At 45.8% G+C, this 23,911-nt stretch overlaps 1 protein-coding gene and 1 long non-coding RNA gene across 2 annotated transcripts in view; one reads left to right on the forward strand and one right to left on the reverse strand.

Annotated features, from left to right (window-relative positions):
• Positions 1-23,911, forward strand: part of LOC102558279 (hepatocyte nuclear factor 4-beta) — a 39,509-nt gene that overhangs the window by 10,948 nt on the left and 4,650 nt on the right. The window contains exons 3-8 of the mRNA XM_014609275.3: positions 257-351; positions 13,383-13,489; positions 14,745-14,900; positions 16,439-16,526; positions 18,578-18,730; positions 22,631-22,867. Coding sequence (XP_014464761.1) covers positions 257-351; positions 13,383-13,489; positions 14,745-14,900; positions 16,439-16,526; positions 18,578-18,730; positions 22,631-22,867 — 836 coding nt within the window. The remainder of the gene's footprint in view (positions 1-256; positions 352-13,382; positions 13,490-14,744; positions 14,901-16,438; positions 16,527-18,577; positions 18,731-22,630; positions 22,868-23,911) is intronic.
• Positions 345-14,842, reverse strand: LOC109283366 (uncharacterized). Its single transcript, XR_002090518.2, has 3 exons — positions 10,175-14,842; positions 9,823-10,090; positions 345-1,747 (listed from the first exon to the last, which is right to left on the reverse strand). It is a non-coding gene; the product is annotated as an uncharacterized LOC109283366 (long non-coding RNA).

The following is a 23,911-nucleotide window of genomic DNA, read 5'->3' on the forward strand; positions in this document are numbered from 1 at the left end:
CCCAAATGACACTCCTGCCCAGGGCTCCAACAACCCTAAGGCCACCACCGCACACATTAGCTTGTAAAGGAGGAGACCTGGATTCTCCAACACTTAGGCAGGGTCACCCCACCGGTCAGTCTGTTTCCTCTCCTGTTTCTCTAAACGGGGTCCCCGTGAACAGTGCAATGAGCTTCTGGTCTGGCTTGGGCTTGTCAGGTGCTGGAGGGATCCCGAGAGCCTTTATAATCTCAAAGTCGGTCCTGTCTCCTTTCAGGTTCAGCCGGCAGTGTGTGATCGATAAAGATAAGAGGAATCAGTGCAGGTACTGCAGACTGAAGAAGTGTTTCAGGGCAGGGATGAAGAAAGAAGGTAGGTGGTAAAAGAGGATGCATCCTTTGCACGTAGCTTGGAAAGAACAACCTCTCAGCCGGTTCCACAATCCCGCTGCGGGAAACTCGACTGCACAATTTTGTGGCAATGGGGGACTGCGATCACGCTTCCCCCATGGCTTGCTCCCCAAGTCCACGGCTGGCATCCTCTGTGTAAGCCCCAAGTCTGAAGGGGTTTGGATGTTCTCTGTCTCGCTTGATCTTAGCCAAAAGCGTGAAGAGCATCTGAAGCCCAAGGCTGAGCAGTCTGGGAGGGAGGCTAGTTGCCTGGTGGCAGAGCCGCACACACAGACGTGAATGATTGAGCTCTGCTCAGTCTATATTAAAACAAAGTCCAATAGTCAAGTTCCAAATTTTATTTCAAGGACCAAATCAGTTCCAAATTTTATTGGGCAATATCACTGAGGGCGCATCTGGGGACATTCGGTTCCCTGGGAACAATTAGCAGCGGTGCACCTTGATGTCCCTGGGGAATGCCTGCGCCATGCTCACTCTGGCATGCGGCAGGTTACCCGGATGGGGTAGGGGAGGCTGGGGCTAGCACAGTTGCTGGCCTCAGCAGCCTTACCTGGGATCCTGGGAGCCAGGGAAGCTGCAGCCTCATCGCTTCTGCAGTTCGGAGCCTGGCTGGTAGCTGGAGTGTGTCTCCAGCCAGCCAGGCTCCAGTTTTGGGTGGTGCATGCTGTCCCAATGTGTGTTGTCTTGCTTGTTTTTTTGCACGGATTTTTTTGACCCTGGGTCAAAAGAAACCCCCCATGCTGCAAGGTAGCAGTATGGGAAATGCCTGAATGTGTGATAGGTGGCAGCACTACATATCACACGGCCACGCTCGTCTGGACGTGGCCTTTGCATCTATTTGGAGAGGTCCATTTAACTCCATTTCCATCTCTCAAATGTTAGCTGATGCTCTTTGACACATTTCCTGTTGGTTCCTATGGGAAGGTATGCTGGAATACCTAAACACCTCTTGCCAGGGAAGTAAGTCCCTTGTTCCAAGTTGCTATCCGAGATGAAATAGTTTCAGTTAGGCGGTTGCTGGCAACACCACCGCTCTCAGTAACGCCATGAAAACTGTGCTTTGCTCTTTGCCGTTGAGGAAGAATTTATCAGGTGCCAGAAATACCACAGCAATCCCTTGCAGCTGAGGATGATTTTCTTCCATGATTGCCTTATCTGTGGGTCTGATGAATTATTACCAGTTTGATGGGATATAGGGAGTTAATGGACTTGGACAGGATGCTCGGTTTGTACAGTACCTTGTACAGTCGGATTCTTGGCCAAGCTTGCGGCTCCGAAGAGTTACAGCAATAGAAACAGGACGCAAAAGTACCGCAGACTTCATTCCTTGCCTTCGATGGTATCTCGTTGCATAATGTCTGTTTGAAGAAAAAAGATGCTTTTGTGGTTTATAAAGCAAACAAGCAAGTACAAACCATTGTCCCACTTATATGTTGCGCCCTTGGAAGATTAAAGAGCTTTTTAATGTAATAGCTGATCAGGGGGATGGTAAAACAGTCCCAGATTGTTGAAACGAACAGATCCAAATATTTTTTAAAACTTAGAAAACGCTGGAGGATTAGATCAGCTCCTACACTCCTGCCCCTTTAGATGGCAGGGCAAAGGAGCTGGTTTTCTGAGCAACTCAGCAGTAAGGATGGCAATTTTCTGCCAGACCCTCCCAGCAAGCTAGATATAGTTAACAGCAGCTTTGTCACTGCTTTAGCTAATGCTATACACTAATCCTAGGGGATCAGGGAACCAGGAAGATGGTGTAAAATAGGGGTAGGTCAAATGCAGCCCACGGGTTGCATGCTGCCCGCCAGGTCATTCGATCCAGCCCACGGGGCCCCTAAAAAGTTTAGAGAATTAATATTTATCTGCCCCTGGCTGCCTGTCATGCGGCTCTCAATGGCTTGCCAAAGCTCAGTAAGTGGCCCTCTGCCCGAAATAACTGCCTGCCCCTGGTGTAAAATCATCTTTGCCCTGTTAGAAACCCATCAGGCCTGAGCTGGTTACAGTTCAACCAGGGCCAGGGGTCAAGAGGACAAAATTTTGGTTGCTTTCACTCTCACTTTGACTGGATTTTCTATTTGTCCGTAGTGCAGTGGTACTCAACCTTTGGCCCCCATGGCCTGGATGAGCCATGGGCTGGATCCCAAGCCCTGCACAGCTGGATTGGGTCCTGTATGGCCAATCCTACATGCAGGGCCAAGTTATCCAGCCTGTGGGGCTCCCCATGGGTCTAGACATTTAGCAGCAAGGAAGCAGCAGTTAATGATGCCACAATCCCCTGCAGCCAAGGTTTCAGACCCCTGGGGAGCCCGGTGGGCTGGATGACACCTCCATGGGCTGGTGTTGGCTCATGGGTCGGGGGTTGAGCACCCCCGAATTAATGTGTTCAGCTGGGAGCTAATGGCACAAGCCAGCATCCCCCAGAAATCTGGAGTGAATAATCTACAGAGCTAAAAACCAGTGGGGTAATAATGACTCCATGGACATAATGAGTTTATACCAATTTGGCACAGGAATACATTTGTGATAGGAAGCAGCAAAAATATCAACTGGTTTCTTTTGAGAAAAGTAAATACAAAAATTAAGGGAAAAAAAAATGTTAGCCTATCCGGGAAGAGGCAGTTACTAAATCAGGTATGTTTGAGCAACCTCGAAATATGGAGCTCTATTTGAGCAGCAATTTGACTTGATCTGAAACCTCATTTTTTTATAGGTTTACCAGTAAAGGTTGTAAAACATTGGCTCGCTCCTTCAATATCGATTGCAGCTAGATGGGCAGATGACTCATTGCAAGTTCCACCTAGGCAAAGCCTTTGAAGCTCCATTTATGAGTGCAAAGCCCGTGGCTGATGTTGCAAACAACTAATGCTTCTTCTACGAAATATTTTAAACACTCTGTGCAGTGTCTTAACTGAAATTGCTTCTTTCAACAGCTTCGCATGCAAAAAACCCATGTGCCTAACTATATGCGCAGCATCTTCTTGAACAGTTGCCTGCACGAGCATTAAAATCCAGTTTTTAGCTCTGAATTATATATTCAACTGCAGGCATGGGCAGATGAAATGGTTAGGCTGGGTTAAGAGGGGGGAGGATTATCGTAGCATAGGCAAATCTTGTGCAACTGTCCTTGGCTTCACTCTTAATTTCTAGCAAATGAGACTAAACCACAGTAATTTGGCCCTGAAGGAAATTGTTTCTTCTGGCCACTTCTAGCTAATAATAAGTGGACAGATGAAACAGTGATAAAGCATAAGCTGAGGCACGTCCCCTGAGTTGTGAGATCTATCCTTTAGCATGGTGTCATTGTACATCTGTCCAGGCCTGACATGAAACAACTTACCAGAAGACAAACTTTTCTAATGCTAATAGCTACAATGAAAATATTTGGGCGTTATTCCTTGGCCTCATGCATCTATGACCAGAGACCGTATCATCACGACACGGACAGTTGGTTCTAATTGTCTTAGCATAAACACGAAGTAATGTTGGCGCCGGCGTCTTCGCTCTGTTCGTCGCCGGCCTATTTATAATAGCAATCAGATTGTTCAGGGTGTGGCAATAACAGTGTCTGCCCACATTGCACGGCAGAGATCGGAAGCCATTCATTCTTCAGGCTTGTGCTTCAAACCACATTTCGGGTATGATGGCATGTGACAGTATCTCTATCACCGCAGCCTGTGATCACTGCCACCGCACCCTGGTGTGCGACCCACGGCTGCAATGTGGTGAGGTGCAATTTTGGGAAACATTCTGTTCCTGACGTGTTCACTTCTTAGCTAAGCAAAAACATGAGTTGGGATGTTGAGCTGGGGCGTATTTTCCAAGCTCTCTCTGTCAGCTGCAATGTGATTTTTCCGTAAGAAAAAGCTAGTGGGATTTAGGGATGTTATTATCCAAACTGGAATATGTCTGTATACTTAGGGTGCTTGACTAGCAAGAAACTTATGGCTTCAAACTTAGGCTCCCCAGAGACTCAGGTCATGGTGTGTGGCGCCAGACATGTCCTGGAGAAGTGAATGCTGTGTAATTTAGAGAGAGGCAAAGATTTCTTAGGGGGATATCTTTTATTGGACCAACTATGTAGTTGGCCTAAGTTAGACAAGTTTTTGAGTGCAAGACATTTTTTTTGGTCAGGTCTCTGGTCACAGCGTAGTGGAAAACGGCAGAGGGGAGTGGGAGACACATAATTAGCAGAAGAAAAGAAGCTGGTTCCTGGGAGATGGAGGTCTATCAAAGGGGAGGAGGGTCATTCGCACCTTGCCTGTGTCAAAAGAATTCAGGATTTGGGGAAAATACGAGGTGCCATAAACCCAAGACCAGTGTTTAGTCCTTGGTTCTCAGTGTCCAGCCAGCTTATGAATTGTTGTTCCTAAGTTCGTCTTTTAAAGGTATTTGGTAGATTCCCCATTGAGTGCGAGGCCAGTGAGGTCGAAGAGGGAGTGGTTGTTCTGTGGGAAGTGGGCTCCTGTCGATGTGTGTACGTCTCCATCCTCAGCCTGACGAAGGGCGTTTGTACCCGAAAGCTTGCAAAGAAGAATTTTCCCAACTATTCAGTGGGTCTAAAAGAGATCAGATTTAGACAAAAAATCTTGTCTGCCTGTCTCCTTTCTTCATATTTTTTTTCTCGGAGAGTTCCTTCTGGCATATAGCTGCTGTGTCATTTTACCCGCGCAATTGCCACTTGGTGCTTTGGATCTGGTAGATCCCGTTTTGGGAAAGGTGTATGTAGAAACCACGGATTCTGGTGCAATTCACGTCCAAGCTAACTTTAAACTAGCTGTCTCGGGTACCGGTAGTCTAATCCGACAGCATAGGGCTCAGCACAGGGTCATTTACAGGTAAAGAGGGGCTTCTGGGGCTCCGGTGTAGACGCATGCTGAGCCAGACTCAATGCTATCACTTATAATTGATTTGGGGTCCATTTCTGCTCTCAGGTTGCTGACACATGGAAAGCGTTCCCAGCTTGTGAGGGCACTGGGGGGACTGGGATGTGATGGTGGGTGATGTGATCAGCTGAGTCCATGCCTCCGTGTTTTTCATATTTCAATTCCTAATTGTATATCTTTTTATAGATCCTTGCAGAATATAACTGTAGACTTGTTCTCCTTGTCCAGCCGTTACCCAGCACTGAAGGCAGAAATGTGGCTAATGCTTAGAGCAGGGGTGAGGAAAAAGCCTGGATACTGTTTTTAGCTTCTTAAAGCTTGGTGTGACATGCAGGAAATTAGTTGAGCCCCTGACTCTCTTTTGAAAACCCCAGGCTAAGTCCCACTGGCTTTCAGAAAAAGCTGGGACTCTTGACTCCTTATACCTGTTTGAAGAGCCCAGCCTTAAACTTACTGAGCGCATCTACATGAGATGCTGTGAGTGCAGTAGACTACTTCTACTGTGCATTAGTGCAGCGGGGAAAACAGGTGCTAATGTGCAGTAGCGCCGATTATGGTGCATTAAGGTAGTACCTGTAATTACAGGTCCTAAACTTAATGCACCACAATTATAGCACATTAATGAATGTGTAGATGCGCCACTGTGACTTAGTTTGCCAGTCAGTACAACAGGGTTCATATTTTGCCTCTTGACCCCTTTAAGATAATATATTAATGTTTGTAATGTTTCTCTTGGGTTTCTCTGAAGACAAGCATCTGCCGAAGTAGAAAGGATTATAATATTATAGTTCATTTCCAACATTTTAGTGTCAGGATTATAAGTTATTTTAAACCACTTTATAATTTTTTTTTTTGCCAGGCAGGTTTCCAGGGCTTTTTTGATTAGTGTTTCACATAATTTATAGCTTGGTTCATCTCTACAATGGTCACATCTCCTCTCTGCCTGAGTTTGAAACCATAGGGTCAGATTCTGTGGATGTAATTTAACTTCTGCAAGTCATTTTTATGCTTATGCAAGCAGAGAGGAGAACATTAATCTGTCTCCCCTACCTGCATGTCCTCATAAATCAGGCTGTTATATGTGTAAGCCTTACATGTGTGAGTGTTTGGTGTTTAGTCACAGGGGGCAAAATTGCACATGAGACATTAGAAGTTGGATTGAGGTCCTTTTAAAAAAAAATCAGATCTTCTTCTCAGTGAATGTAACTGAAAGGGCAAATTGGGACTGTGGATTAAAGCACTGGGGAAGCTCTGTGCTTATCAGATGTTGCTGCAGTCTCAAGCCAGATGCATTATTGTGCAACACGTCTCTGTCTACCATCTCTCTCCACACATGCACATGCACACCCCTCACTTCACTGCTCAGTTGGTTCATCAAGATCATTTAGAAAACAGCAACACCAAACAGGACCTTTCCTAGAACAGCTAACCATTGGCTAGGTGGTGGTTCAATGCGAAGGGAGCTTTTGGTTATGCGCCTGTGGAAAGTTACTGGTTGAGTTGGCAGGCATGTTTACTCTTTCATTCCTAGGGTTTTCTGCTGATGCATTGTCATGTGCTCCGTTCCCAGTCCTACCCGGTGTGGCAATGCCACAAGGACAAAACAAAATTTTGGGAAATAAGGTCTGTTTGTCATCTGCTGAGTGAACAGTAACAAACAGCACTATTTGCTCACGTGTCCCGACATGGACGGCACTTCACAGTCTTCCAGGAATCCAATTGGCCGGCATGTCTTGCACATTTGATGCGTAAAAGACACCAGGCCAGCATCAACGATTAAACTTTCCACCTTGCTCATCTGCATCTCTGTCTGTTTGCCCAGAGTCACGGCATGTTGTTCAGAACAACAGCCAGCTCCCCGTTTCTCTCTCACTACTGTCCCTGTGAATCCCAAACAAGATTGAGACACTCATATTGGTGGAAAGGGCTGGTCTTACACTTCCAGCATATGGGATGGCTGAGATGACGATGATCCTACCTTGAGCAGGGGGCTAGGCTTGATGGGACCTCCGGAGGTCCCTTCCAGGCCCATTTCTCTATGGTTCTGTTTTTCCTTTCATCACTCAGTAGTGATTGTCTTCTTTTTCTGCAGTGCCTCCAAAAGAGATTGCCATTATTGTGCTACCCTATCTGGAAGGGAAATGTTTAGCATCCCTCAGTGTCTTCTGATGGGCTGCAAAGCTCTTTTGGGGGAGTACAGAAGCCTGAGGAAATCTCAAGGAGATGATAGCTTTGTCTATGGTTTAAGGGGTGCCTAGCAAAATGCAACCACCACCGACCACCCTCCATTCACTAGTTCTGGAGCAAGAGTTGTCTGCTCCACCCTGGTGCTTCACTTACATTTTGTGTTGGGCTAATAACCAATGGAAAGAGATTAATGAGGGAGTCTACAACCAAAAACCCAATAATAACCCTTATTAGTTGGTCTAATAAAAGATATCACATCTACTCCAAGATATCACATCTACTCTATGTCCATAGACCAACACAGATGAGTAGTTTGAAACAAGTTTTTAGCAAGCTTTTGGGTGCAAGCACCCTTCTTCAGGTATAGGGAGTCTCTGCTGTATTCAATGGGGGTTATGGCATTGGGTTATATCATTATGGTTATAACAGGGGTTATGGCAGTGAGAATGCTCATGGTCATGAGCGTTTTCACACGAATACCACATATTGCCAAGGCCTTGCTTCATACTCAGCAGCTGGAGGCAGCCTAGGTTGGTCTGCTCTGGTTGAAAAAGGCCTGCCACAGATTACTCTGCCCTCCATCATTTAACCAGCAGTAAAGTGACAGACTTTTTATCCAAAAAAATGGGGTTTTGCCAAACAACTAAAGCCCCTCCGGAAACCAGTGGCAGATCCAGGAACAGGATCCCTCTCTCTCCACTCGTGTCAATTTGCTCTTTTAAACTGACATCTGCATATCACAGCATCGATCACACAAAGAATTATCACGTACAGAGATGGCTGAGAGCTACCGGGAAATCTCGGCATGTGTAGGTTGTTAATACCCCAACCCCGCCAGTCCTGGAAATTTGGAAAAGGTATGTTCTGTGTGGGATAGGGTAATAATTGGATTTAGCCCTTATTCCAAGTTTGCCTGCCTCTATGGGGTTCCTCAATAAATGCAAACCTCCACGCAACACGATTTGTATGGCTTGCCTCATCCACTTTTCCAAGCGCAGTTCTTTGAGATCACACAACTGCCAACACCCTTGTAGATGCCACAAGAGGAATGACTATTTTTACAGGCGTAATAAATATTGCAGTATAATTACCCCTCCCCTAGTAACAGATTGATTTCAAATCAGGTAAAACATTAACTCCATTAGATATGTTATTCCATGGCTTCTTAGGTACTTTCAGTGATAACATCAAAATCACCTTGAGAAAGTCATTCTGTACCATCCACTTATACTTGAAGATTGGCTTTATCGGTATGTGAGCGGAGCATTAAATCAGGTACCATAAAAACCATTAAAAAAAAACTTGTGTGAGATCCGTGGAGCAACTGAATTCTTTTTAAATGATCTGATCGTCATGGGAATATTAATAGGTCTGTGTAATCTCAGAAGGCCTAATATAAAAGAAGCAGTAAGGTTAGGTTATGGCGCCCAATCCTGAAACCTTACTTCACATAAGAAGGTTTTAATCACTTGAGACTGCTCACACAAACAGCTCTGCTGTGTTGAACGGGCTAGCAGCAATAGGCAAGGGCCTTTGAGAAGAGAGAAGACTTTTGACTTTATGATGTACTTTCTGTTTGACATTGGACGGTGACATTTCTCCACCATTATTTTTCCTTTTATTCCTATTAGGGGGTGGTGTACTCTGAATGCTACCCCAGTTTCCTGTGTGCACCACAAGAATAAAATTAGGGCTGTTCATTCCCATCACCCAAGCCCAAACTACCCCTGGTTCCTCCCAGGGCCTAAATTTAGCACCCAGTACTGCAAATCCTCTTTCCTTTAAGAGGTGTGGTTGAAGGATCAGACCTGAACTGGATTCACAATGTGGAAAGCTGCTGTATAGGCTTCCTAGAAGAGGAAAACAGGGACTGTATTCTTTCTATACTTGTCCAGCATGTAGTGAAATCATGTCCTGATTGGATCTTGGTACTGCCTGGTCTTCCCGAATACAGCTCATATGAAAACCATAATCTGAAGAACTACCCTTCTCAAATTTTCCAGTAGATAAGAGCAGCTCAGGATCCTACAGAGATGGCTCCAAGCTCACAGAGCAGCAGACTTCAGCCCATTATTAAAAGATAAGATGCTTCCTGTGTCTCTGACAGGCCCAGATCTTGGAAGGCACACGTACATCCAGTAACTAGCAATTGCATATTATTCCTGTGAATCATTTATGCAAGAATCCCACAATGTTTCCTGGGTACAGAAGTAGGGAAGATTTATACAGCCCATGCAGCGACACCATCTGAACATAGCACCATGGGACTCACCACAGAACCTGATGAATAAGAGCTGTGCTAAACCCAGCTCCCCTGAAACCAAATATTGCATTTCTGATGAGAGGAGATAACACACGGTATTTACCTTGTCACTGGTTGACTGTTGCATGCCCTTTCACCTTGTTGGCACTCAATATATTCATCTGCAAAGGACAGGCACGTGGTTCCAGCTAGAGTCTAGGTTAATACCCAGCCTCCATATCGCCATTAGAAATGTTGCATGGACTCAAGCTATGACTTGGCCAAGTTGTTTGTAACTTCTGTTTTCAAGAGAAAGCATACAGACTCTACAGGTTGCTGTTAAGAGGCTTCCAGGGTCTTTATCTGTCACCCAGAACAGCTGTGGAAGGATTCTGGAGAGAGATAAAGCCACGTTAAAGGAAAATATATATATTTTAAATATAAAAAGGCACTATCGCCACTGAAATGAATCCTACCAGCAAATCTGGAATCTGAAGTCTTCTCCGCAGCAGAGGCATGCTCTGTTCAGCGGGAGTTTCTCTCGAGAGTTGGGAGACTGCGTTTGTCATTAGAAAACTGTCTTGGGCAATAAGTGAGTTAGCCACATTCAAGCAATAATTCAGCGTTGCTGTTTCTCAGCTGGAAACAAAAAGGACATTTCCAAATGCTTCACATCGTCGAAACAAAGTATTGCAATTGTTTTAGAACTTTGTGGGTTTCTCGTTTCTAAAGAAAATTAATGAAATGCTTTGCTCCACCCAAAACTCAACCCAGGTTTTTTCCAGAATGATTGGCATGCTGGAACATCTCTTATTTTGGGGTGAGAGAGGTAGAAATGAGTAAATAACTGAAAAAAAGCTTCACAGGAGTGATTCGAAGCTGTCTTTCCTACACCCCGGTCCAACACAATAACTGGTGAATGGATGGATCATGGTGGGGCACCAACTCCTCTGGCCATCTTTTCCGAGAAGGGGCTAGCTTCAGCATTTAGCACCCAACTCCTAGGGTGGGAGTGTAAGCTTCATCTCTCCACATCAGCATTTCCTTCTAGTTTTGGGATGGCTCCCAGCTCAGAATGAGGGATTTTTGTGGAGCAGAACAACTCCCATGCCTTGTATAAGGAGCCTGCATGCTTAACTGGGCCGTGATAGATAACAAAGCCCCTAAAAGTCACTAGAGAACTCAGCATGACAAGCCCTGAGGTCCTTTGTGTCTCCTTCCCCCAGCCTGACAGTAGATTCATCTTACTATCAGCTGCTCCTGAAAGGTCTGGTATTTTGCCATGAGCGGCTCAGAAGCAGTCGTTTTTGACATTGCAAACAAAAAGGGAATACAAGTCTCACCTAGACTGAGGAAGATTTTTTCACATGCTGTTCTTTTTATTCAGGTGTTATCCAATGAAGCAAAATAAGACTGGTATTTCTCAAACATCCAGCTCAATGCAAGCTTAGGGATCATGCATGGATGCCAGTTGTCTATATTAGTGTAGCTCTGAGATGAAGTGTCCTATCATGCTAAGCACTGTATATAGACATGGCAAAAAAGGTCCTTTTCCAAAGACTTTATGGCAGTGGGTTTCAACCTTTTTTTTCCCTAAAACATTTCAAATGGAAGTGTGGATACACATGCATTTGATTGATCCTAGTCGTCTTTTGTGGACCCCTTAGACAAAGTGTGTGGGCCCCCCAGGACCACCAGTTGAAAACCACTGATTTACTGTATGCTGCTGCAGACTCCAAAGTATCAGTCTAAGAGCTGCACAAGAGAAAGAAGTCTTGCTTTCCACAATGAAGTCTGGTCTGCCTGTCTCAGTCATCCCTATAAACATATGCCAAAGCAGGCTTGATTTAAAGCACATATGTAGGAGGAGGTATTGATGCACTGTATTATCATCACATGCTAAATCTTACTGCTTCCTGGGCTTCAAGAAGACAGGGCTTGACTTGCTGAACTGTACATTGCGAAAAATGGATGAGCTGTCAGGGAAATGTGGAGTCTGTGCTCAAGAGCCTTCCTTCAGTCTAATCATTGATCATTCAGTGTAGCGCTGGGGGTCTCCGTGTGAGAACAGGGATCTGGGGGAGAGACTTTGGTGCAGAAACTAGACATCACTCTAATTTCAACTGCTCTCTTGTAAAGCTGCGTCTTGCTCAAGTATTATTTTACCTGCTTTCTGTGGTCCAGAGAGAATAGCATTTTTTTTCCCCACTGAAGTAGATTGTTGCAAAGAAAAAGACTTTTGTTCACTCGCCGTGCTGTCACGCAATACTTAATTCTCATATAATCATAGTGTTTTCGTTTGCAAAGCTGCCTACAAACATATTGCCTCCCATGATGCTAAGCAGAGTCCAGTAGCAAGTAGGAGCTAGAACCAATTGAACAAGAAGCAACGTGGAGTCTCTCCTTGCTGGTTCCATAAAGGATCAAAAAATATGAACTCAAAGGAAAAAAAAGCAAATAATTTCTGGCACGTTCCAGATCCGGACATGGATGGGGAGGGCTCAGCCTCGTATCTGCACTCAAAACTCTCCTCTCTTGCCTCTTAGCTTATTAAATCTTGCAACCACATAAGTGTTGGTCAAGCAAGAGCCAGTTGATGGTGTAGTGATCTCAGTACTATTCCTTCCTGTTGTCTGGCGGCTGTCACTGAAGACAGGATTACTAGGCACCAAATAGCTGTAGACTGTGAGGACCCCCAAAAGCCCCATCAAAACCTCCTGTGATGTTTTTATCAGTTTTTCTTATCGGTTATTTTCTTATCCTATCTATCATTTTCTTTTGCATCAGTTTGCATGGAAGATCCCACCCTCTTCCATGCAAACTGGGAAATGTCAGCACCCTCTTCCACAGCTATATGCAAGGTGTGATTAGCAAGCAAATCCTAATAGACAAGCTAGTGTGTCAGCTGCTGTTGTCTTAACAAGTCATGGAGTGCCTGGCAATTCATGATGCGGGACCTGATTTCCCTTGTTTACTAGGCAAGTTTATGTGGCCAAAGGCAGGTTATACGACTATCGTTCATGGAGCGCTTTGCAGTGATTTTGCAGCAATACATAGATCTTTTGTTTACTCCCTCCGTTCTCCACCAGCATTATCTTTTGGGTTGACAGCTCATTGACTTGGACAATCAGTGTTAGAGGTAGGCCTGATGGGGTGCACTGAGGGCCTACAGATTATGCACCATCCCTGTTCCAGGTTTCTTTGATGGAGAGGCTATAAGGACCATTCTTTCTCCTCCTGAGTCCTACTGTCATACCTGGGAAATTATAGTAGGATACCTCGATGTCAAGAAACAAAGTACAGTTGTTCTGGGTTCTTCTGAAGTGGAGCCTCTAAGCAGATATAGTGAATTTTCCAGTGTTAGGTGAACATGGCCCAGCATCTTCCTGTGTGAATTTAATGGTAGAATTAGGCTTCAAAGCTGCCAGGGCTATGATGAGAATGCTTTCCTACCAGTAGGGCATTAACAAATCTAGCATTGCCAGTACTATTTCTCCTTGTCTGTATTTTCAGGAAATTGTTACTAATATCAAACTGTGACCGTTAATAATATGATATGTTTTGTTGCTGCATAAAATGATTAGCAAATTGCCAGGCTTTTTATGAGAGTAAATAGCAGCTATCGCTTATGGTGGGAAATGCCAGGATCTGACTAATCTAACTGGTTATTCTTCCTCTTTCAAGCTGTACAGAATGAACGGGACAGGATTAGCATTCGCAGGAGTAGCTATGAGGATAATGGGTCGCTGTCAATCACTGTCCTGACTCAGGCGGAGACTATGGCACAACAGGTATGAAATACTTGGGTTGTCATTATGATAGGCTGGCGTGGCTTTCAGCCGGACTACCCAGGGTTGGGCCTACTCTGTCGTTATCTGGCACGTGCATCAAACGACTGGTTGCTGCAGGAAGCTGTCTTCCCCTCCGTTCAGCGGTGATCATGAGCACACGTCTGCTCAGGGAAGTGCTAACAGGCTTGTGAGATGAAAAACAGAAGTCCTGATATCTTCAGGATGTTAAAGATCCCATTGCAGCTTCTGCAGAGGTTAGACAAGTAGGCCTGCATTACAGTCTGATCGATAATATTGCACCCGCTACAGACGGCCTACCTGTAACCTTTTTCCCCATATGCAAAGCAAGCCTGTTTAACCTAGCAATTGATTGTGCCTCCAAAATGCCATCCAGAAAGATGGCATTTTGGAGGCACCATCTAGCTTTTAACAGGGCCACCAAGGTGAGATGGGTTGTGATAGATGGATCCACAGCTGTTGTTCCAGCAGCTCTGGAAGCAGCCTTCACTTCTTGACTTAGACCGTTAATGGACTGGCTATCCACTTCACACGCCCTCTCCCTTCTTCTTCTCTACCCCATGGCCCAATCTAAAATGCAGTTGGATTTAAGAAACTACACAGAAACCCCTTTTAATTTCCAATACCAGCGATCTTTTTCTTCCCAGATACATAGAGGGAAAGCATTTTTAAAGGGAATGTGAAAATCTGTCCCATCAGGGATGATGCTGTTTTTAATGTGTGCAAAAGGGTCCTGGCTTTCAGATCACCAAGTCAGACCCATTTATTCCCATCTGGTCTTTAAAGACAAGCAGGGGGGTAGAGGTACCCGCTGATGTACAGGAGAGTATTTTATGAGAAGCTATTGCTTGGGGGAAGGGATGACCTGCATCTTGGTATGTAGGGTGCAGTGCTCACATCCTGTCCTTTTGATTATTCCCAAGAAGGCAACGAAAAATGAGAACCTGTTCATTCCCATCTGACAAATCGGTTGTAAAACGGTCTGCTGAAGTCCCAGCCGCTCTCTTGTGACGCAGCTCCACCTGGTGGACACTGCCAACATTTCAGAGCTGCTTCTGAGCCGACCAGATTCTGCAAAGTAATTTTGAAGGATGCATATTTTTAATACAATATCATGCAAATAAGCCCATTATGTGTATATAGGAAATACACATTATTATGTACACTTAGGTAGGCCCATTTGCCAGACAAAGAAAACCGAGTGCGGACCGCATATACACGTTAGTTTTTCTTTCAGTACTCAGCGCTGAGCCCAGTACACAGTGCTGATATCGCTATGAAGAAGGTGGCCACAATCAATGATGTGTGTGAGTCTATGAAACAGCAACTTTTAGTCCTCGTGGAATGGGCCAAATATATCCCAGCTTTCTGTGAGCTGCCGCTGGATGACCAGGTAAAATATGGCACTTTCATCTCGCTTCAATTTGTTGTCTTTCAAATAAGGTCGCTGTCCTTGGCCTAGAGCACAGAACTTGGTGTAACTGCATTCATTTCAGTAGGCAAGGCCGGAAAATCCTTGCAGGAAAGGAGGGATTATAAAGAACTAGGATTTGATTGTTACAAAGTGATGCCACGTGCTGAAATCGAGAAAAAAATACCATATTTTCCTGTATACAACATGCCCCTTCCCCCCCAAAAAAACAGTCCCCTGAAATTGGGGGGTGTATTCAGGGGAAAGGCTGATTTTCTGCCTGGGATAGAAGCAGCCTGCTTTGAATCCTGCTCCACAGTGCAGCAGCTGTTGCATTACTAACACAAAGGAAGATCAAACTAACACAAGGAAGTTTGGGTTTTTTTTACACGGCATGTAATTCAAATGCTGAACTCGTTGCCGCCAGATGTGGTGGAAGCCGACAGTTTAGCCAGATTCAAAAAGGGATCGGACAAGTTCTTGGAGGAAAGGGGCATCAGTAGCATGGGAGTTAGGGATACAGCCTCTGAAGTGGAACATCCTGGGTGCATCTACATGAGACGCTTAATGCGCACTAGCCTAATAACGCTGGACAGCAGCACAACACTGCATGGACAGTGCTAATACACTAATGTGCAGTATTATTAGGCTCCTGCAAACTAAAAGGACATTCGTTGGTGCTACTGTGCAGTAACTCTAGTATTTGCTTAATGAAGCACTAACTAAATGTGCAATAACTAAATTAAATGCACAGTAACTACTGCACATTAATGAACGTGTAGACGTGCCCCTTATACCTTAAATATTGGAGACTGCAAATGAGAGAGGAACAGTGGAAAGAAACCCTGGTCAGACCCAGTTCACCCTCCCCTTCAGCATCTGTGTGAAAAAGGGGACTGGGGAAGATGGACCTATAGTCTGATCCAGCAAACGGCAATACATATCTTCTTATGTACTATTTAGTCTGCCCCTGGTCCATGCAGCTATAACTCTGGACAAATCTTTTTTTCTTCATTCTGCCTTTCAGAAACAATGCCTATTATTACTGTATTATCCCACCTGAAGCATGCAGCAGAATATATGCAATCAGTTGAGCCAGTACAGGCAATGAAGTTAAAAAAAAAAGAAAAAAGGACATGGGTTTTTCTTGCCCTTCCTCTTTATGCTGGTGAAACATAAAAGCCTCTTATATCCAGGGCAGGAAAAAAATGTCCTCCTTTGTTCTTGTTGTGGGGTTTTGGCTTCAACTAATGGCGGACTTGGGAAGACTAGAGATCTAATATCGCCTTGCTGTTATACAGCACTTTTCATCATTAGATCTCAAAGCACAGTTTGTTGATGTCAGCATCTGTTCTCAGTTACCCCTGGCTGATTCAGGATAATTGCTGAGTTCAGCATTGCTACACCGCCTTCCTACCAGCGTAAGCAGGAGCAGAATTTGGCTCATGCGGTACAATGCCTGCCCGTTCCTTGGTTTGCTTTGGAAATGTAACAGCTCCTTTCTCCTGTTTGATCCGCAGGTTGCCTTGCTCAGAGCCCACGCCGGGGAACACCTGCTCCTGGGAGTTGCTAAGCGGTCGATACCGTATACAGATTTCCTATTATTAGGTAAAATAATATAATTAATTATTGCTTTGTAGCTTGCCCAGAGTTACCTGCTGGGTAATGACTACGCCTCCTACTTCCCTTAAATGTGCCCTGCATTCAGCCAGCGAAGGTATATTTTACTGCTTATGCAGTCAAATTGCTGACACGCATCTCCCTAGAGATGGCCTCACTGCTGCGGTGGACAAAATGGATGCAGACTGCGCGTCTGTTTGTAAACTAAAGTGCTTGGGGAGCTTTCTGGATGAAAGACGAGATAAATAAGCAGAAGCTTCGCCTTTTAGCTAACAAATTGCTCTATTACTAATTCAGGATCCGAGGGAAAATTAGTCTTTTTTTACCACTGAGAAAATATATTCAAATGCAAAGAGAAAGCCCTGTGTTTTGTAAGCCAAGTTACCAGGGTTATCCTGGCCCCAAGAGACCTTTGAGCATCTGGGCTCCAATTACCAGTACCAAGAACATGGAGAGATGCAGTTCCCGTCCCCCCCGTGGCTACAGCTTCCGCCCTGCTTCGAAACGAGCCACGTAATTAGCTGCAGAGCAGCACGTCCTTGGCACGCTCTTCTGAGAGCAGGGTGGGAGGAAGAAACCTGCAAGCTATGCTTGAAATTATGCTCCTTCTCCAAGGAGCTTAGGCTACTTTCCATCCCCCCAAAACCCCCACAGACTGGATGTAGGGAAGATAATCTCCTTGAACTTCTCTTTGAGGATGTTCCTGCTGAAGGGTCTTTTAAAGAAGATAAACAGGTCCATGCGTGTGGTTCCCAGTGAGCCCCCGTGTCTGACCTGATACAAAACAGCCAGAGGCCAGGACTCTCCTTCTCTGGCATCCTGCCTGTGTTGCCTCGCAGCCGCTCTCAAGAGGTTTTTAATGGCCATGGAGATTGGCTCACCCTGGGAAGACAATGCAGTGATAATGTGCATGCTGTTGGCTCTGTAAAACTCCCTGAATGGATCCAGGCTAGGATACATCTATAATCTCAAGTTGCAGCAAGGGAAGTTGAGGTTGGATATTAGGATAAACTCTCTCACTAGTGGGGTGCTGAAGCACTGGAGCAGGTTACCCAGAGAGGTGGTAGACGCTCCATCCTTGGAGGTTTTTCAGACCTGGTTAGACAAAGCCTTGGCTGGGATGATTTAATTGGGACTGGTCCTGCTTTGAGCAGGGGACTAGACTAGATGTGACCTCCTGAGGTCCTTTCCAAACTTATCTTTCAGGCATCTTTCATACAATCATAGAAAACGGACTGATCCTACCTTATGCTGCACATGCATGAATCAGTCCAGTTTCATTGAATCTGCTCAATGACTTGAAGCTGAAGACGCAGTGATGTTTCCCGAGGAGCCAGCACCTGGCCACCAATATTAATCTGCCCTACAGACTGAGCATTGAGAAAATGAGCATTTCCATCCTTGTGCTTTGAAAGCAAGGTGATGGGCCCTTTAGAAATACTAAAGAGTTAGATAAAACATAGAGGAAAATACCACGTCAGATAATTCCTTGGCATTTCATCTTGCACATAGGAAAAATAGTCTCAGCTTTAAATATTGAACTGTTTATCCAAAAGTATGAGACATCAGCAAACTTCCCCCCCACCACCCACCAACTGCAATGAGCCACCATCCCTCCTGGCCCTGTACAGTTTATCCTACCAGCTAGTCAGCGGGGAAGCTTCAAAAGGAGAATTGGAGAATACACTGAGTAATGCCAAGCCTGTGGCTTGGTAGCTTATGCCCTTTTCTAGGGAGCATGACATGCAGGTTCAAGTCCCCACTTTTATAATTGTTTTGGTACGTGAACACTCAAAGGGTAAAAATGTCTGTAAATCAACACGTATTAACTAGGGGGGCATATTCTAAGCTCAGTGGGTAATTAAGGACACAGATGCATGTGCTACCACATTGCTTTATGAAATTATACATGAAAATGAGGCGGATGGGGATGTGCTGTGGTCTGAAAACAAGGCTCTGGCCAGCCAAAGAAGCAGGGGTTTGATAACTCGCTGTATCTGCTGCAATCGGGTGATACAGATGTTCTCTTATCTGCGCAGGGAATGACTTCATCATCCCGATGCACTGCCCAGAGATGGAAATTGCTCGCGTAGCCATGAGGATCCTGGATGAGCTGGTGAAACCCCTCCGGGACATTCAGATCGACGATAATGAGTATGCTTGCCTCAAAGCCATCATCTTCTTTGACCCAGGTAAGATTTACTGAGGCATCACCATGATAGTAAGGTTCAAAGGGAAATAAAAGGGGACGGGAGTGGGTGCAATGAGGCATGAAAAGGCATCGATTCCAGGCCGATCTTATTCTGCCTTCACCCTAGGCATCCAAATGTTTCTTGAAAGTGTCCAATCTTGCTGGGATCCTTTGACCCTAGCTGACTTCCTGCCCCTGGGGCAGGGGGCTAGAACTGATGATCTTGCAAGGTCCCTTCCAGCCTGAATGTCTATGAAATCAGCAATTAGTAGCTGCATAATGGCAATTTTTGGCACTTAAGATTTGAGTTTGACAAAACTAGGACCTGTGCTGCTCTACTGACCATGCTCAGTAGGCTGCAGCCTGACTGTGTGGGTGCCTGAGCCTACACATAACACCTAATTCAGAAGCTTTAGCTGCCAAAAAAACAGGTGGGGGGGAGAGGAGGACTCTCCCCATCCTTTAGCCTAATAGCCTCATGCTTCAAACCCATTACTCAATGAGCTTTGAAGCTGTATCTATAGCTTCCCAGCACAGCGCTGTACTCCCCAGGCTGCATGGAGCATCTGACAGCTCTCTTCTTGAAGCTTGGCTTACTGGAAAATCAGGGAGTGATGATATTTGAGGCTAAAAGTGGGTGTCTGGCTGGCTTGATGAGGGTGGAGGTTCAGTACCTGAATGAGGCAGAAGGTTTTACCCTCCGCTGCTGCTCCTCTTGTAGCTGGCTTACAGGGCACCCCAAAGGGAAAGTTATGTGGGGCCAGGAAGACCTGTTGCAGCAAGCAGAGAGGGTGACTCAGTGAGATGGCTGTTGCTGTGGCTGGGTGAGGTTTCTGGCCCTGAGTGAGGCAGAAGCCAACCTACTGGTTGTTTTTTTATCCAGAGCACTTATTAGTACACCTCTTGAAACGGATACACTAGGTGACCAGGAGGAAAGCATTAAAACAGAGAGGATGTGCAGGGAGATGGTTGCAAGAAAGCAGCACTCTGAGTGCTAGGTTGGGCACATACCCCACCGAAACCATTCTGTTTATGCATTTGATTTATGCACGTCTAGCAAACGCAGTTAGCTGTGGGGCAGCTTCAGGAGGAAGGCTGAAGACAGCAATATCTGATCTGTGGCCTGGTGTTCAGGTCACTTGGCGAGAAAGCTGGAGATACACGCTCCAATCCCCTTGGAGCAAGGTCATCCAGTTTCTTGCTCCCAGTGACAGTGTTTTCACAGCCAGACCGTTGGCCTGAAAGGTGGCAAGCCCTCTTCTAGCACCTACACGCACAGGGAGATCCTAGTCTACCGTAAGTGGAACCTGGACCCAACTTGTGTATAAGTTCAATGCTACTTTGGATGTCGTCCGAATGGCACTGCTTCTAGCATTTCTTGATAGCGCCAATACTGTTGTGTTGCTCCTCTCCTTTGCAAGCCTTGCGATGGGGCTCCCTGAGGGGAGACAAAGGTTGATACGACTAGCTGTGTTTTGAGAACGTGGGGAAGGTTTTATCCAGACTATGCCTCCCAGCACCCATGAGTCACAGCAGGCAACAACTCTGCTTTCCAACTGATCACCTGCTGCAGGAGGTGCAGTCGGGGCAAGTTTCAAGTGATTCTTTCTTGCCCATTTCTCTATTATTTACAAGATGCTAGCGCCTGCCTGAGAGACATGCAAAACTCTGTAGGAATTGAGCTTTGGCCTCAGTGATACACATCAGTTCGAAAGGGAAGAGGCCGCGTAGGCCATGCCTGAATGGTGCAGAAGGCTAGTGAATCAGCTCTGCCACAGACCAGGCAGCCACGCAGGGAACAGAGGAGCATTAAAAACCACACAAGGTTAGATCATGAGCACTCATAAGTACGCGCAGTTCCTGCTGCTATCCTGGATGCTTGTAATCCTTTAGACGTAAATCCTTTGACTCAGTACCAAGAGGATGTAACCCTCTGGTGCAAGCCAAAGGTGCGGCTTGTCGTAGAGGTAAGACACCGGGTGCTTCTCGAGATAAAATGCCCCTACATAGCTGTGCCTGCCTAGCTGCCTGTTCCCCCAGCATGCACCTATCTGCGTGACTCACCTGATCTTTCATGCTAGCATCTGAGCCCTTCCTATTGTACCTGCATGAACACAGAGCTGCAAAGAGATAACCTACCCTGAACCGGTTGCTTAGGGCTCTTTCAGTCCCAACGTCCCTCTAGGCTGGACCGCATGTGGTGGTCATGGAACATTGCCTATTTATTCAAGGAGAATTAACACTGATTTGAGCTTTTTTAAGAGCAAAACACAAATGTCACCTGACTTATGAAACTGGAGGTGTATTTCTAATTAGAAAGGAGACATGAAGATATTCTCCCCAACTTTTGGCGACCGTTGCTGACCTGAATTGAAGATGCAGGTGTTTTTACCAGCTGTAACCAGTGCCATTTGTGTATAACAGTGACATAATGTGAATATACAACCAGCTGTGACATCAGCTGCAGTCTATACACCAACGAGAGCAACAGGCTGAATTAAGAGAGAGAGCTGAGACCCAAATCGGATGCTGCAGCCTCAGGTTTTGGCACCACTGCAGGAAAGGAAAAGGTTTCGGTGTTGCTCCTGCCTATGGAGAAAGCTAGAGAAAGACACTGGGTGAACCAGGCCTCCTTTCTTTGCCTCCCCAGGGGAGAGCTCTTGGGGATGGCTGATTTATCAAGCGGCCCTAGGACTCAGTCACCACTGGATACCTATTGCCATCATAGATCAGGGCTTTGCCTCACACCTCAATCTATCTAGCTGGGGAAGCACTACGTCCACTTTACAGCTAGGACAAAGACAAGCGAGTGATGTATTTTTCTATGGACTCTTACCTGTCACCATATGGTCCTTGTATTATATTATGGTCCCTTTAGCCATTTCTTGTGTCTGGAGGAACACAGACATGAAGCAATGCCTCTCAGGGTGGCTCCTTACTCCATCACTTTGATGATCGTTGTCTCAAGCAGAATAAGTGCCAGGCTCCTCATCCGACAAGTCCAGCAGTGTTTGTAGCTGCTCAGGTCTTTGGGAATTTCCCAGCAGCTCACTCTCCAGGCCACTAGAAGAGGACAAGGTTATTAAGGACTCATGGAGAATTGCAGTGCAAGTAAAGGTTGCATAAACATCATGCTCTGCAATAAAGAAGGCAGACATCACAAGGTCCCTTGAGTTGTTGGCACAGCCGAAAGCCTCCGTCCCACTCCAGGTTGCCCTGTGGTTGGGAAGTGCCTCTGGTACAAGATTATTCCTGGTGGCCTCACCTTTGAATCGCTCCCGATCCACTCAGCTTTATCTACAACACTTTGGTGAGACAGTTCAGGAACCCATATTCTCTGAGTGATTTGAGAGACCCCCCCTACCCTGATCAACACCAATCACTAAAAATCACAGGCAAGGTTTTTGAAAGGCAAGACAGGTTCCTGAATCCTTATTTAAGTTTCAAAAGAAATGGCCTGCTTTTCTGAAGTGCTAAGCACGCCTTGCCGTCAGTGGGTTCAGCTGGGTGCTCAACCCTTCTGGGAAATCAGGCCATTTATTAAGAAGCAGACAAAAAATAATCAGAAGTTCCTATTAAAAAAACCCAAAACTTTCCTTGCCTTTTGAGTGTTAATGGTTTCAGCCAGACATATCCACCTGACTCAAGCTTGTATTTTCCTACCGTTCTTTCTTGATATTTTTTATCTTAATCAGATGTGAACTACCGACAGGTTAACATTGAGCTGTCATATTACCCTGGAGGCGTCGCAACATGCGATCTAAAAGATAGATGTTAAAAAAAGGTCACCTGTGTTTAATCTTCTTTCCTTTACAGAGCAGGAATGACTCACAAGAGTTGTTCCGGCTTTGCCTCCGAATTGGATATAAATAGTTCTTATTGCTGTTCTTCTTTCTCCCAGATTGCAAAGGCCTGAGTGAGTCCGGGAAGGTGAAGAACATGCGATTCCAGGTACAGGTTAACCTGGAGGACTACATCAACGACCGGCAGTACGACTCCCGAGGGAGGTTCAGCGACATCCTTCTCCTCCTGCCGCCGCTGCAGAGCATCACTTGGCAGATGATTGAACAGGTCCAGTTTGTGAAACTCTTTGGCGTGGCGCGGATTGACAGCTTGCTGCAGGAGATGCTTCTGGGAGGTAAGAGCCCCCGGACTGAGCAAGTAATCATTTTGAGAGGTAGCAACGGATGGGGTTGCCGCTGCTCTACAATGGAGAGCGCACTTATATGTAGAGAAAGTGGAAGAGTGGGGATTTTGGTATTGCCGTGGGGAGCAAAAGACCAAGGTTCAAGTCCCTGGCTCCAAAAAAGGAAGAGGAGCAACTTGTTCCTCGGTCTTTTGCATCTTGAACTGCCCAACCCGAGAGAGAGGAAGCTAGCTGCGTTAGTCCAAAGTCAAGCAGAAGGAAGGGCAGGATGGTTATTCTTCACGATACCACCCAGTGCTGGCTCCCAACCAACTTTAGGCTGTGGCACATGGCCTAAAACCTTCCCAGGGAAAGTTCTGTAGAAATAGGTCAACTGTGAAAGGATGCCATCACTGTCTCTGCAAAAAAACATTTTGGTTTTGGCAAAAGCTGCAGTTTTAAACATGTTCTGACATGTGCCTTGACAAGGGCGTGTTTCAAAAGCTATTAACACTAGCACTAGCTCCAAAACTGTTTTAGGAGAGGCTCAGGAAACTCTTCAGACTTAAGCCTAGTATCAAAGACCCCTCAAGGCCTTGTCACCATCAGGTGTAAAGGTGCATAGCTCTGTTGAAGTGGCTTGAACTCCGGTGATTCATGCCAGCTGAGCACCTGCCCGTGCATCATAAACTGAGCTCACCTGCAGGGAACTATTCATGCAAAGAGTTGTAACCTATGCGGAGCCGATGCCAACATAGCTGCAAAGTGACTCATTAGCAACTACAACAGTGGGAATACACAGTTCAGCTCTTCGGTTAGACTGGGTGTACCTACACCACCTTCAGATGGTTGCTGGGGAGTGACACGATGAAGCATGGCATGCCTGCTCCATGCACATAGAGGCTGCTGGCTTGGCGTAGCACTGGATACATGCCTCGGAGCTGGAGCTGCACTCATTTCTGGGCCTTGTTTCCGCAGCGTGGGCACACTGTGCATCACGGCAGCACTCCAAGGCTTTGTCTGGATAGGTTGGAGATAAGGCCTAGGTAAAAAGTC

The sequence above is a fragment of the Alligator mississippiensis genome, chromosome 10, assembly GCF_030867095.1.
Source record: "Alligator mississippiensis isolate rAllMis1 chromosome 10, rAllMis1, whole genome shotgun sequence".
Lineage (NCBI taxonomy): Eukaryota > Metazoa > Chordata > Crocodylia > Alligatoridae > Alligator > Alligator mississippiensis.